This window comes from Wickerhamiella sorbophila (genome assembly GCF_002251995.1).
Source record: "Wickerhamiella sorbophila strain DS02 chromosome Unknown contig2, whole genome shotgun sequence".
NCBI lineage: Eukaryota > Fungi > Ascomycota > Dipodascomycetes > Dipodascales > Trichomonascaceae > Wickerhamiella > Wickerhamiella sorbophila.
The window spans coordinates 878,265-890,374 of NW_020194005.1; the positions used below are offsets into that span (position 1 = coordinate 878,265).

General features: G+C 48.7%; 9 protein-coding genes across 9 annotated transcripts; 5 read left to right on the forward strand and 4 right to left on the reverse strand.

Annotated features, from left to right (window-relative positions):
• Nucleotides 1-205: 205 nt before the first annotated feature.
• Nucleotides 206-1,441, forward strand: B9G98_03786 (RNA-binding post-transcriptional regulator cip2; the record flags this gene model as incomplete). Its single annotated transcript, XM_024810343.1, has 1 exon — nt 206-1,441. The coding sequence occupies one exon, from the start codon at nt 206-208 to the stop codon at nt 1,439-1,441; it is 1,236 nt and encodes a 411-aa protein (XP_024666111.1).
• Nucleotides 1,442-1,614: 173 nt separating this feature from the next.
• Nucleotides 1,615-2,841, reverse strand: B9G98_03787 (putative proline--tRNA ligase, mitochondrial; the record flags this gene model as incomplete). Its single annotated transcript, XM_024810344.1, has 1 exon — nt 1,615-2,841. The coding sequence occupies one exon, from the start codon at nt 2,839-2,841 to the stop codon at nt 1,615-1,617; it is 1,227 nt and encodes a 408-aa protein (XP_024666112.1).
• Nucleotides 2,842-2,887: 46 nt separating this feature from the next.
• Nucleotides 2,888-6,069, reverse strand: B9G98_03788 (Ubiquitin carboxyl-terminal hydrolase 1; the record flags this gene model as incomplete). The annotated part of the gene is made up of 2 exons (XM_024810345.1): nt 2,888-5,879; nt 6,030-6,069. 2 exons carry the CDS (start codon nt 6,067-6,069, stop codon nt 4,270-4,272), a joined length of 1,650 nt encoding a protein of 549 aa, XP_024666114.1. The 3' UTR covers nt 2,888-4,269.
• On the forward strand, nt 2,909-4,225 carry B9G98_03789 (Histone acetyltransferase mst2; the record flags this gene model as incomplete). The annotated part of the gene is made up of 1 exon (XM_024810346.1): nt 2,909-4,225. One exon carries the CDS (start codon nt 2,909-2,911, stop codon nt 4,223-4,225), a length of 1,317 nt encoding a protein of 438 aa, XP_024666113.1.
• A 65-nt stretch (nt 6,070-6,134) lies between the features above and the next one.
• On the forward strand, nt 6,135-6,540 carry B9G98_03790 (hypothetical protein; the record flags this gene model as incomplete). Its single annotated transcript, XM_024810347.1, has 2 exons — nt 6,135-6,144; nt 6,209-6,540. 2 exons carry the CDS (start codon nt 6,135-6,137, stop codon nt 6,538-6,540), a joined length of 342 nt encoding a protein of 113 aa, XP_024666115.1.
• Nucleotides 6,541-6,596: 56 nt separating this feature from the next.
• On the forward strand, nt 6,597-7,922 carry B9G98_03791 (hypothetical protein; the record flags this gene model as incomplete). Its single annotated transcript, XM_024810348.1, has 1 exon — nt 6,597-7,922. One exon carries the CDS (start codon nt 6,597-6,599, stop codon nt 7,920-7,922), a length of 1,326 nt encoding a protein of 441 aa, XP_024666116.1.
• Nucleotide 7,923: 1 nt separating this feature from the next.
• Nucleotides 7,924-8,418, reverse strand: B9G98_03792 (Peptidyl-prolyl cis-trans isomerase H; the record flags this gene model as incomplete). Its single annotated transcript, XM_024810349.1, has 1 exon — nt 7,924-8,418. The coding sequence occupies one exon, from the start codon at nt 8,416-8,418 to the stop codon at nt 7,924-7,926; it is 495 nt and encodes a 164-aa protein (XP_024666117.1).
• Nucleotides 8,419-8,461: 43 nt separating this feature from the next.
• On the forward strand, nt 8,462-9,580 carry B9G98_03793 (Phosphopantothenate--cysteine ligase CAB2; the record flags this gene model as incomplete). The annotated part of the gene is made up of 1 exon (XM_024810350.1): nt 8,462-9,580. One exon carries the CDS (start codon nt 8,462-8,464, stop codon nt 9,578-9,580), a length of 1,119 nt encoding a protein of 372 aa, XP_024666118.1.
• Nucleotides 9,581-9,612: 32 nt separating this feature from the next.
• On the reverse strand, nt 9,613-10,947 carry B9G98_03794 (Sorting and assembly machinery component 50 B; the record flags this gene model as incomplete). Its single annotated transcript, XM_024810351.1, has 1 exon — nt 9,613-10,947. One exon carries the CDS (start codon nt 10,945-10,947, stop codon nt 9,613-9,615), a length of 1,335 nt encoding a protein of 444 aa, XP_024666119.1.
• Between the last annotated feature and the right edge of the window lie 1,163 nt (nt 10,948-12,110).

Sequence of the window (12,110 nt, forward strand, 5' to 3'; positions counted from 1 at the left end):
TGCCTGGAAATCGCAGATCGGGTGTTTGCCCGCTATTATTTTTTTTTGCTATAAATTGAATTTTCGGCACCCTCAGGCAGGGCCCTAACCCTAAGCAGTAATAGGAGGGCGCTAATAGGTTGACACTGCATTACACACAGGTTCCTTTGTAGAGATTCCTGTCCCGATAGCTTGGTGATTTGACCAACACGTCTGAAAATTGTAAATGGCACTTGTACAAAGTCTTATGCCAGAAGAACAACAACCGCGGAATTACCCCTTGGCTGGATACCCCACGAACATTTGGGGCTATTCTGTTGACGAACAGGCCGTCACGCCCGCTCCCGCCTCCGCCGCACCCAGCCTTTCTGGAAGCTCCATGTGGAGCCGCCAGCCATCTCAGGTCTCGTCGATGGGTGGCATACTGCCTGGCGCTGGCTCTGGTCTCGCTTCTCGTTCGGCGAGCGTCGCTTCCATCAGCTCGGCTCCGGGCTTTTCGGTGTCTCCTTTGACAGCGACGCCCGCCAACAGAGTTTCTAGCCAGAGCAGCACGGCTAGCTCCCCCAATGCGTCCACAGCAAGTACGGTAGCCGACGACGATTTGATTCTGACGGCCATTGTTGTGAAGAATATACCTTTTGCCATCAAAAAAGAGCAGCTTATCGAGGTCATGACCCAGCTCGGCCTGCCCCTTCCGTACGCCTTCAACTACCATTTCGATAATGGTGTATTTAGAGGGCTTGCTTTTGCCAATTTCTCGAGCGCCGAGGAAACCGCGGCCGTTATTTCTAGCCTCAATGGACGAGAGATTGGTGGCCGCAAGCTCAGAGTCGAGTACAAGAAAATGCTTCCTGCTCAAGAACGCGAACGCATCGAAAGAGAAAAACGGGAGCGTAGAGGCCAGCTCGAAGAGCAGCATGTGTCGCGTTCAAACTCTCCCGTGGCAGCTGCAGCTTCTTTAACGGGCCAAGGTCAAGATGTTGTGGCGGCGGCGGCGGCGGCGGCGACGGCGGCCTCACACCGCTCACCCCGTTCTCCTGGCCGGCCAGATTTCAATGACCCTGAAACTCTGGAAATTTACTCCTCGCTGCTGCTGTTCCAGGCGTGCTCGTCCCGTCTTGAGCTATCGCTCGCCCCTTCACTCAGCCCGGCTCAAACCCGCACAATCCAGACTCTTTGTGGACAGATGCAATTACACTACACAGTCCACGAGACTCTTGGACTGACAATTTCCAAGCCCGCACTTAGCCGCTTCGACTATCCTTCCGCGATTTTCCGTGCCGCAGCTACCAATGTTAGCCCCGGCTCAGCGGCAGTTCCTCAGCGCACTGCATCGGCCACTGATCTGCACACTTGGAATTCTTCCGCTGGCCCCGGGCTTTCGAGCACGCTTTTCAGTGAAGGACGATACTCGAAGACCCGGTTTTTTGGTGCCCCCCCTCCAACAACGTGCCCGGAGTGATTGGCAAGCAGCCCGAAAACTGAAAGTTGCTTTTTTTCTAACGAAGCCACAAAATGACAATCAAAATGATACCTTATGAAACGTCTTAATGTGATGATGATTTTAAGCGTACGTCTTACCCTATTCGTGTGGGGTATCGTAATTAGAACTTGGTTACCTTTTCCCTGATATAGTCAAGATAGAACCTTATGTACAAGCAAATCGATAAAAGACTCGCGCGTGGTCTTGACGACCTCGCCTGTTTGGCGGTCTTGGAGCTCCAGCTCGCCCGTTTTCTCGTAGTTGCGACCAGCAACCAGCACGTACGGCCAGCCCATCTCTCGGGCTACTCGAAGAGCATATCCGAGCTGGGGGGTCCGATCATCATATACAGAGTCAATGCCAGCACGGGCAAGCTGGTCAGAAAGCTCGGCGGCCAAAGACAGGTCCTTTGAAACAACACAGACCTGGGCCGCCGCGACGCTTCGGGGCCAACAAAGACCGTGCTCGTCTCTGCTGACCTCGGCAATCGCTGAAATCAGTCTGCTCACACCAATTCCATAGCAGCCCATTTCCAAGGGCGAGCTCGTGCCGTCGCTGTGGGTGACACTAGCTTGTAGTGGTTGCGAATAGCGAGTTCCCAAATAAAAAGTATGACCGACCTCGATACCATTAACCGTGGACAGCTCCCCGCCACACTTTCTGCAGCTATCGAGGACGCCAACTTTCTCGACTTGGTCATTATTTCCACAAGATTTGCAGTGTAGAATGTGATCTTCACCTTGCTCGGCTAGGAAATGGAACTCATGCGAGAGGTCACCACCCATAGTACCATTTTCGGCTTCAACCACAACATATGGAACTCCGATTTCTTTGAAAATCCCATGGTATGCTTCCTGCACGTTGGCGTACGCTGTATAGGCACCTTCTCGGGTTTCATCGAACGTATACAGATCTTGCATGAGAAACTCCCTGGTGCGTAAAAGCCCCCCACGCGGTCGTAGCTCGTTTCTGTACTTTCTTGTAATTTGATAGAAACTCAACGGAAGCTGCCGGTAAGAAACATTACCAACCAGCGTAGTTATTTGCTCTTCGCCCGTCGGGTTCAGCAGATGCTTTCGGTTCTCTGTAAATTGCAGTTCCGGCGAGGGAGGGTCCTCAAGACGCCCAGACCTTCTCCATATGGCAGGATTGACTTGGCTTCCCAAGGCGAGTTCGTTCGATCCACAGGCATTAAGATGCCTGCGAACAATTCCCTCAATGTTGTGCTGGATCTTCAATCCCAGTGGTAGCAGATCGTATATTCCAGACCCGGCTTGAGACACAAACCCGTGTGTAGACAGCAGTTCTGCTGTAGACGTGTCTTTAGCAACTCGACCAAGCGGAGAAAAAAGCTTTGCCAAGGACTTTGACCATGCCATCCCTCCTTATACTGGTGTGAAATCTCCGGGGCTATTTAATGGGAGGTTCTTTGTCATCTGGTCCTTTATGGCGCGTAAGCGGAAGGGCCGGCCGCCAAAACGCGGTGGAGGTGGCAGTTACGCGAACGAAAGAGCCAACCTGAGGGAAGAGAGGGTAGACGCACCGAAAATATCGATATCACGGAGTGATCTTGTGAACAGCGATTCGAGCAGCGACGACGAGTTCTTCTCTTCGCATGAATCACCCCAAGACACCCACGTTAATGGCCGCAGTTGGCTTGAATCAACTCGCAATGAGCCCACGCCGGTGCCAGATATCAACAGACTGCAATTGGCAGCAGGAACACTGGTACCACGCAAATACGGGGATACGGAACCCCCGTTTTGTGGCCTTTTTGCCGAGAAAGACGCTAACGTGTCGCTGGGTATTCCGACCGCGACGGAAAGGTACCTGTTCAACCGGTTCAGCAAGGTTGCGGAACCAATTGCTACAGAATACGACCCAGAACGTACGCAGAGCGTTTCGCGGATCACAAGGCTGCACATCAGCGGAAGATCAATACCCACCTGGTATACTGCACCCTACCCCGAGGAGTATACTAAGCGGTCGTACATCAGTGTGTGCGATATGTGTCTCAAGTACATGAAATCCGATTTCGTGGCCCATCGCCATTCGCTAAAGTGTCCCGGAAGGGCACCTCCTGGAACTGAGATCTATCGTGATTCGGGCTACTCTGTCTTTGAAATTGACGGTGCCCATGCTCCTCTTTACTGTCAGAGATTGTGCCTGATGGCCAAACTGTTTTTGGACTCCAAGGCATTGTACTACGATGTGGAGCCGTTTTTGTTTTATGTGCTCACGTCCGTCGACGAGACTGGCTGTCATTTTATTGGCTATTTCTCGAAACTGAAAATCAGCTCGGACTTTCCTGCAAAGGACAAAGCCAACAATGTTTCTTGCATCGTTACGCTTCCTGGGTTACAGCAGAAAGGGTTTGGCCAGTTCCTGATTTCATTGTCGTACTTTTTGACCAGAGCCCAGCACACGACAGGAACACCCGAGAAGCCATTGAGTGAACTTGGGGCAAAGGCATATACAAAATTTTGGACTTTACATATTTGTGAAGAGCTTGAGCTGATTCATGCGGAGAAAACCCGCAAGATATCTATCCAAGAGTTGAGCATGCGTACGGGCATGACCACTGACGACGTTATTTATTCGCTTGAGACTTTGGGTTGGTTTAAAAACGGCCAGATATCTGTAAACATCACGGAACTCCACCACCGGCTAAAAACGTGGCGCTCTAAAGACCTCCTCAAGGTAAACCCTCAAGCCTTATTATGGACTCCTTTGAAATTACAGTCCCAAAACTTGGACAGTTGACTGCTATATTAGTGATACGTAGAGTGCAACAAAACTTAATTTTTTCACAAGCGGGGCTCGTCAATAGAAGCCATTGCTTGCTCGTTCTCCGGCTCGGGTTCTTGCAGCTTGACGGTGGTCTCAGCTGATGTGTCCACTAGTTGCAGTCCTTCATCTTCGATAGCAACCGAAGCTTGTCGGCAGGGAGTGGCAGCACGCTTTTCGTAAAACAACATAAATACACCCTGTGCATTGAGCACCTGGGTCTCGGTGGTAAGATCGACGGTATCGTCACTGATCCGCCACCAGAACCCATTGAATTTACGGAAACACACATAGTGACCAAAATTGGCTGAGCCGTAGTGAATAACCGTGGCCTTGAGGTCGTACCATTCGGGGTTCTCGGGGGTTCCGTGCATGGGGTTTGCCGGGTTTTGGTTGTCCAAGTCCTTTGGATCAGCAACAAATTGGGACATGTCTAATTGAGCAGGGAACTTAACTGGCGCATAGTTTTTGCGACTGAACCCTGTTCGCATATCGAAGACAGACCGGTTTATATGCACCATAAGAATATCTGCCATGGGGGCCGCGAACATGGTCTGTTTGGTCTTGTCACTTAGCACCTTATGCGTATTCGGCTTGAGAGTTGCGTATCGCTTCTCATCAATGACTTTTTCTTTCAAAGTTTCGACAACTTCGTTTACACGCGTCTTCAGAATAGACGAGATAGGGCTATTAGGAGTTTCGGCGATTTTCTCCTCAAGTTTCGCCTTGAAATTGATCAAACTACACCGATAGCATTCGACATCTGGAATAGTTTCCATGTGGCAGTAGTTTTCAAGCAGACTCTCGAGTGTTGACTCTGATTCATCCAAGTCCAAACTGATATCAACGGAAGATAGAATACCTGTGCGAATACCCTCCATATCTCCGCAAGTCAGACAGCCTACTCGAACAGCAAAGTGGCCATCGAAGGGAGTAATCTGTTGTTCGGGGCCCTTCTCTTTCTTTTCGCTATCAGGTGCCTCTGCGGGTGCTGGCTGGCGGGACTTCCAATCTTTTTCAAGCGCCACGAGCAGCTGTTGGAAAAACTCTTGGGCATCCTCTTGGTCGAGACGCGCCCACCGATTAGAGCCACCGATATTCTGCATAAGTCTACCGGTGCTGTAGCTGTGGCTTGTTGTACGAATTCGATTGAGGTCATGCACCAACTTGGCAAGCTCTGTGGAGAAGTTCCCCGAAGTCGCACTGCCCTCGTTAACAAAGCTGTTGATAGTCTCACAGGATGCTAAAGACTGGACAACACTGTTGATGAAGCAGGTATTTCCCTCATTGTAAAGACCCCCCACATGGGTTCCCTTGAATCTCATGATATTGCGTCGCTTTTCTTCGTCACTGAGCTCTTCCTCCGAGAAGGAGGACAGCCCGAAACGACTGGCCTTGTTGTAAAGAAATCTCATTGAGGCTGAAGCCATATCCACGCCGCCACGGAAAGTGTCACCAAACATCAAGGACACTACCAGGGCAGAAAAAGCAGTGCTCAGCCAGACGCTTTTCGATGCTAAAACTAAATTTCCTGCAAGTGCTAATGTACCAATAACTGCCAGAAATGGCCGCATACCACTCAATCTCGTGGCGTCGAAAAGCTTAAATACAAAGTCTGGTTGCCAAACTGCTAGGACTTTTTTCGTTAGTAATCCACAAAGTGCAGTTTGGACTGCGCGGTTGCCGCAACAACTAAATTAGCTCTAGTCGAAACTATATAATGTTGCTGTGAAACTTGCGAGGTTTGAGACAGTTCGCATAGATTTGGTCTGAACAAAACATATACAGCTGGCTGATGCTGCAGATCGGTTAATTGCCATGTGCGATGCTTTTCCTCCGCGCCCAAAAAAAAATATTATCTAACTCCGCTTCAAGTTTGGCAAAAATGGCAAAGAGTAAGTTTTAACCGAGTCGATCTATAGTAGTCTGGCTCGTCAATGGACTCGAATAGCTAACAAGAAAACCCCAAAAACACTAGAGCCTCGAGAAGAGCACCGAGTCCAGAGGCTGAGGAGATTGTTGATAAAGAGCGAACCAGTGGCCGGACGATGGTGTTGGAAAAGCTTGCAGAAATGAGTGCCCGTCAAAACGATGAAGTGGAAGTACCACGACCAAAACAGGGTGGCGTCTCCAAGAAGCGGGGCCAGAAGAAGAAGAGCCTTCAAAAGGCCGCCAAGGCTGAAATGATAAAGGACATTCTTAATGAGAAGATTGAGCAGTCAAAAGCCCGTCACAAAGCAATTAGGACTTACCGAAAAGAAGAGGATCAACCAAAAGCAGATGAGCAGTGATTTTTTTATTTTATGTGCCGCATTGGGTAATTTTTCGAAAGTTTAGTTCAGATCAGATGGCCATAGGTTTACCCATGAACGATCCACTTCCTCGAGCGTCTATTTCGCCTTCGAAGAGACAGTCTCTCAAAGCACACCGAACAAAATATATAACAAAGGTCTTTGATGAGGTATTGTTTGACACTACAGAAAATCAGTTCCTAATACCAGTTGAAACCAACAATTACGAGACCACAAGCTTCAATTGTGCCTTTTCGTTACTTTCTGAAGTCGATCTTGCTGTTTATATAAATGCCTCTAGAATAGTAGCCGACTTTGCTGGCGCGACTGTTTCCCGTGAGCCTTTGTCCGACAGCCTGTGCATGCACATTATCTCAAAGGAGAAAAAGCGTTACCAGATTTTTTGCACACAACCAACTGATCAGTTTTGCAACGAGTTTGAGCTCGTAGAGTCTACATTGGTTGGAAACCTAACTTCGAGCCTCGTTGAGTTGGCGGTTGATCTGGGACTAGCAAAGTTTGCAATAACAGACTATACGCACTGGATTTTCTATTCGTTGCACAAACATGATGGAAAGGTTATTCTCGTTGTCAAGAGCGTGCACCATGAATCAGTTGACCCGACCATTAGGTCCGCCTTATTGATTCAATTGATGTTTGGGAATAATAGCACTAGAACCCAAGAAGAATTGAGCATGAGAAGAGAACTCGGTAGGTTTGTGGAGTGCTTGAAGGGTCCAGAAGCCAGCTTATACCCGCGATTCGAGTTTGGACCTGTCTCAATGAGTAGGCAGAAACCCCTCATAGAAGTTCGCCTTCTGAAAGACGGCCCAACACCTGAAGGACTGATTGACCTTTTACATGACAATGTCGAAATCATGTATTTGCAGAAATATGGTACATCGTCTCAGTTGGTGAGTATCGACGGTACGAGGATGGTTCTCAAAACTTTCGCCAATGTTCAGACGTGGCTCAAGGTCTTGGATGTATACACTAAATGGCTCTCCACGCTTCAAGGCCGAACATTGCCATACTTGTATGCTCCAGTAACTTCCGATCCCTTTCGTGGCAATTGTAGACGCCAGCTAGGACTGCTGCTGGAGTACGTTGAGGGAATACCTTTGTCAATGTGGCTCCAACAACCGTTTATTCCGCGGCATTTATCTGTAGCCGAGGCAAAGCAACTAGTCCAGGCTAACTGTATGATGTCCTTGCAAACAGTACACTCGCATAATGTTGCAAATGGAGCTATCGAAAGCACGTTCATGGTTCACACATTAGACCTCTCGGTTTCAATGATCAACTGGGATTCGGCAAGGTTTGGAGGCACACTCGAGCGCGACAATCGAAACCTCAAACGATGGTTTAAATATGAAGACTGAGTTACATTTCACCGGATTCCAGAATACAGAGCCGACTGTAGTCCGAATAACGACGTAGCTTATCTACAACAGAACCCCCCTGGACAATTTTGCCAACCACTTGGTACTTGCCATTCATTTCTGGCATATCCTTTGTAGTTAGCAAGAATTGGCACCCGTCAGTGTTGGGACTGCCTTGATTCCACATCACAAGAGAGTGCTTCACTACTGGCATCGTCAGGTCCTCTGATGGGAAATATGCCGAACCATAGATCGATTGTGAGCCGGTTCCGTTATTATACATAAAATCGCCGGTGCGGATCAATCCATCGGAGACGTCTAGTATTTTGCAGCCTTTGTATCCAACTGGAAGCCCATTTGGACGAAATTCGCCTGTGCAGAACTGGCGGAAATTTTCCGCTGCTTTCGGTGTTGACTGGTTCAGCTCCAATATTACTCGACCAATGGGCGATTCGTCTCCTTTCAGCCCAAAATCCAAAAACACTGTCACAACCATCTCTCAACTCAGCCCCCCCCACAGTTTGGTCAGCAGATATTCAATGCCTGGCTTTATTCGAACAAACGAGCCAGACAGGGCTACGGCGCTTGATCGCCATTTGCCAATTCAACCGCCTGCAGATATCATTTCAGAATCTGAGTACTTTGAGCATACCAAACCGCCGGAGTACCTGCCAAAGATCGAGCAGCAGGTGGACGAATTTGTCAATCGTCATAACGGTAAACGGCGCATTGCCGTTGTGACCAGTGGTGGCACGACTGTTCCACTTGAAAACAATACAGTGCGTTTCATTGACAACTTTAGCGCTGGCACTCGTGGTGCCACTTCTACGGAGCAATTCCTCGAAAACGGGTACGCGGTCATTTTCTTGCACCGTGAGTTCTCTTTGCTGCCGTATTCTCGCCATTACTCTCACACAACCAACTGTTTTCTTGATTTTATGGAAGAAGATGAAAACGGAAAGGTTGTTGTGAGAGAAACCTACCAGAAAAATATGGCTGAGACTTTGAAAAAGTACCGCCATGCCAAAGACAAGGGTCTCTTGCTTTTAGTACCTTTCACCACGGTCAATCAATACCTGTACACTCTGAGATTGCTAGCTCGAGAGCTGAAACCTGCGGAGCCCTCCAAAGTTCTATTCTACCTGGCGGCTGCTGTTTCGGACTTTTTCGTTCCGTCCTCCCGCATTGCCGAGCACAAGATCCAAAGTACTGGAACAGGGAAACTTGTTATCGATCTGGACCCAGTGCCCAAATTCTTACGTCGTCTCGTTGAAACTTGGATCCCTGGCGCCATGATCATTTCATTCAAACTTGAGACTGATGAGAAACTACTGCTCTCCAAGTGCCGCCAAGCATTGCAACGCTACGGGCACCAATTAGTTATTGGCAATCTGCTGCAGACCAGAAAGCATGAGGTTGTGTTCGTTACCGAGAAAGATGCCGTCCCAGTGCGGCTGAGCCAAGATCAAATCGACGATGCCGTCGAAATTGAGTCTGTATTCATCCCGAAAGTTATCCATCGCCACTCGGATTATATTGACAGCAAGGTCCAGGAGTTACAGCCCCTAAGAGAGAAGCTTGACAAGATGCGTCGTGAGAACGAGGAGCTCAGGCAGCTGGTTGAGAGCTTGCAGAAAAGCGAGGTTTCAAGTCCATAGCGTACTATAACTTGGTTCTTTATATCGTTAAATTACAAAAACGAGAGGCCGACGCCGAATTGAAGTCCCTTGTGAGATTGCTCACCAGCATGTGACGTCAAGGGGAAAGTAAGATTCAACTCGAAACGTGCAGCAGGATGCGCATAGAGCAGACCAAAACCTGTAGCAATTGATGGAGGAGTAGACAGCATATTGGAGAAAGTTTGCAAGACTCCTTGACCGTAAGGCCGGACAGAGCCACCGTTGATGAATGCATGTAATCTCAAGTTTGGCGACGAGACACGGGGAACAGGGGCGTACAGACTAAGGCCACCAGCCATAACCGCGTCTCCACCGACAGCATCACCTTCGTCATTTCTGCCCAATCGACTGATTCTGAATCCTCGCACGTCGAGGGGACCACCTAGGAAGAACCTATCGGAGATGTGCGACTGGCCATTAAGTGGAACCAAGCCACCACAACGGCCGGAAATTGACATGCTAATCTTTTCCGAGATTCTGAAACCACGAACGAAATCGACACAGGTCTTCAAGTACGGATAATCGCCCGCTGCCACCTCGTTACACACCTTTACCAGTGCGCCCGACGTTGGCAGGAATGCATTGTTGCGGGAATCATAGTTCCAGTTGTAAAACGCCGAGTATTTTGTGGCATGACCAGCCTGAGAACGAACTGTTGCACTGGGTCGGACCTTTGATGCATAAAGAGATCGGAGGACATAGTCCAACCCAAATGTATGTTTGGGGCTTGTAATTCTAATTGTAGCGCCTCTAACTTGTTCTCTATGCGACGCCCAATCAACAGATTTTTCAGCACCATATGCCAATAATTCGGCTCGCCATCGTAGCGGCAGAACACCGGCTAGTGGAGCAGAGGCTTGAAAGAGGGTGGCTGATTTTGTTCGAGTCCCCACGCTGGTATCCACAGTGAAAATCTCCCCCAATCCAAAATGATTTTTGGCAGTACACCGAATATATCCTGAACCTTCACCGTTGCCAAAGCTTGTTCCTGTCTGGGCCAAAAAACGTTTCGCGGAAGGTAAGTTGATCAAGGCCGTAAGTTGGCCCGGGCAGGGAGAGTCAATCGAGAGCATGACGTCTTGATAAATATCCAAGCTGTTCAAACTTGTCTGTACACTATTCGCTGCTGCAACCACTTCATCGACGGTCGTAGCAGCCAACAAAGGAAGAGCGTGCGCCTTCAGTAGTCGATGCCGAGTTTTATCTGCACCTGTGCCTTCAACATTAACGCCCACAAACTCTATTTTACCATTAGGGTTATTTCCTGCAAGCGACGTGACGTATTCTTTCAAAGCCAGCAGTTGCCGCTCCCTGTCATTTAGAGTGATAGAGTTCTCTTTCCCCATTTCGCAGTTGGGCCAAGCTGGGGGTTTGAGTCGGCTACTGCCTGACTAAGGCTAGGTCAAGGGCATATGCCCTTTCGTGCATGGCTTCCTTGCGATGTAGTGGATGGGCCATTATACTGGTGCCGTAAGTAAGAGGACTGTGAATCACCGTGAAATGCGTCCCGGCGACCTCATCCAACTGTTTTCGTTATAATGAGGAGCAAACCGATTTGCCACCTCACTCTAGCTCGAGACGAGGATGCGGACTAAAACGGTCCGGGCTCTACCAATTTCCACGCAATTTTTCAGAATTACGCGGGCTGGTGATCAGCGAGAATTTAGCTTTGATTAACACTCAAAGTTGGAGCGGGGTGCGGATTGGTGCGCCTTAGTTCGACCGGCACAGCCTACGGGCATAAAAGCGGCGGTGTATAGAACCCGGCGCTTAGAATCCCTTTTACTCGGACGTATTACAGCCCGTTCGCTCAAAGTAACTCAGTATTCTCTTGCTTGTTTCTGGCCTGCACGCTGATTCTTTGATGTATGCTTAGGCAAGGTCGCATAACCTAGCCCTCATCCAAGTTTAGCACGGGCTAACGTTAACGGAATTTGAGCGTGGGCCTGTTGAGATCGCTTCTTGGCGATTCTGTACTTCGATACAAAGACTCGCAGACCTCAGAGTATTCAGATGATGAGCAGTACAAGTGCACGACTCGGTCGTGGTTGCCGTTATTATATTCTCGTAGTCTGACTAAATAATGACCTCGGTAGATCAGTCGAGCAGAAAATTATATGTTTTCAACTTCAGCTACAGTGCGTCATCGCCTTACTTCAAGGTTTGAAATATATGACGGGCCTCGATCGATATGCTAGAATAAGATTAGCATGCAGAAGGTTGCCAGTTTTCGTCACTAAACTTTCTTTTTAGACCGGAACTTTAAATCGCGATGCACTCTGCATGCACCGCTTAGAGTTTTAACTACGTCGCCCAGGCCTTGTTGCTTATTCGAAGAACCGCCCTTCAGCAGATTCTAATACTCTACGGATAAAATAAAATGATGAATATTAGAAAGGCTGGACATCTATATAATATCCTACAGTTGAGTTTACCAGAAGTTTGGTTCGAGTCGTTACTATATGTGCTTCTGCAGACTTCTGCAAGGGACTAATAGAGTTAGGGGCCT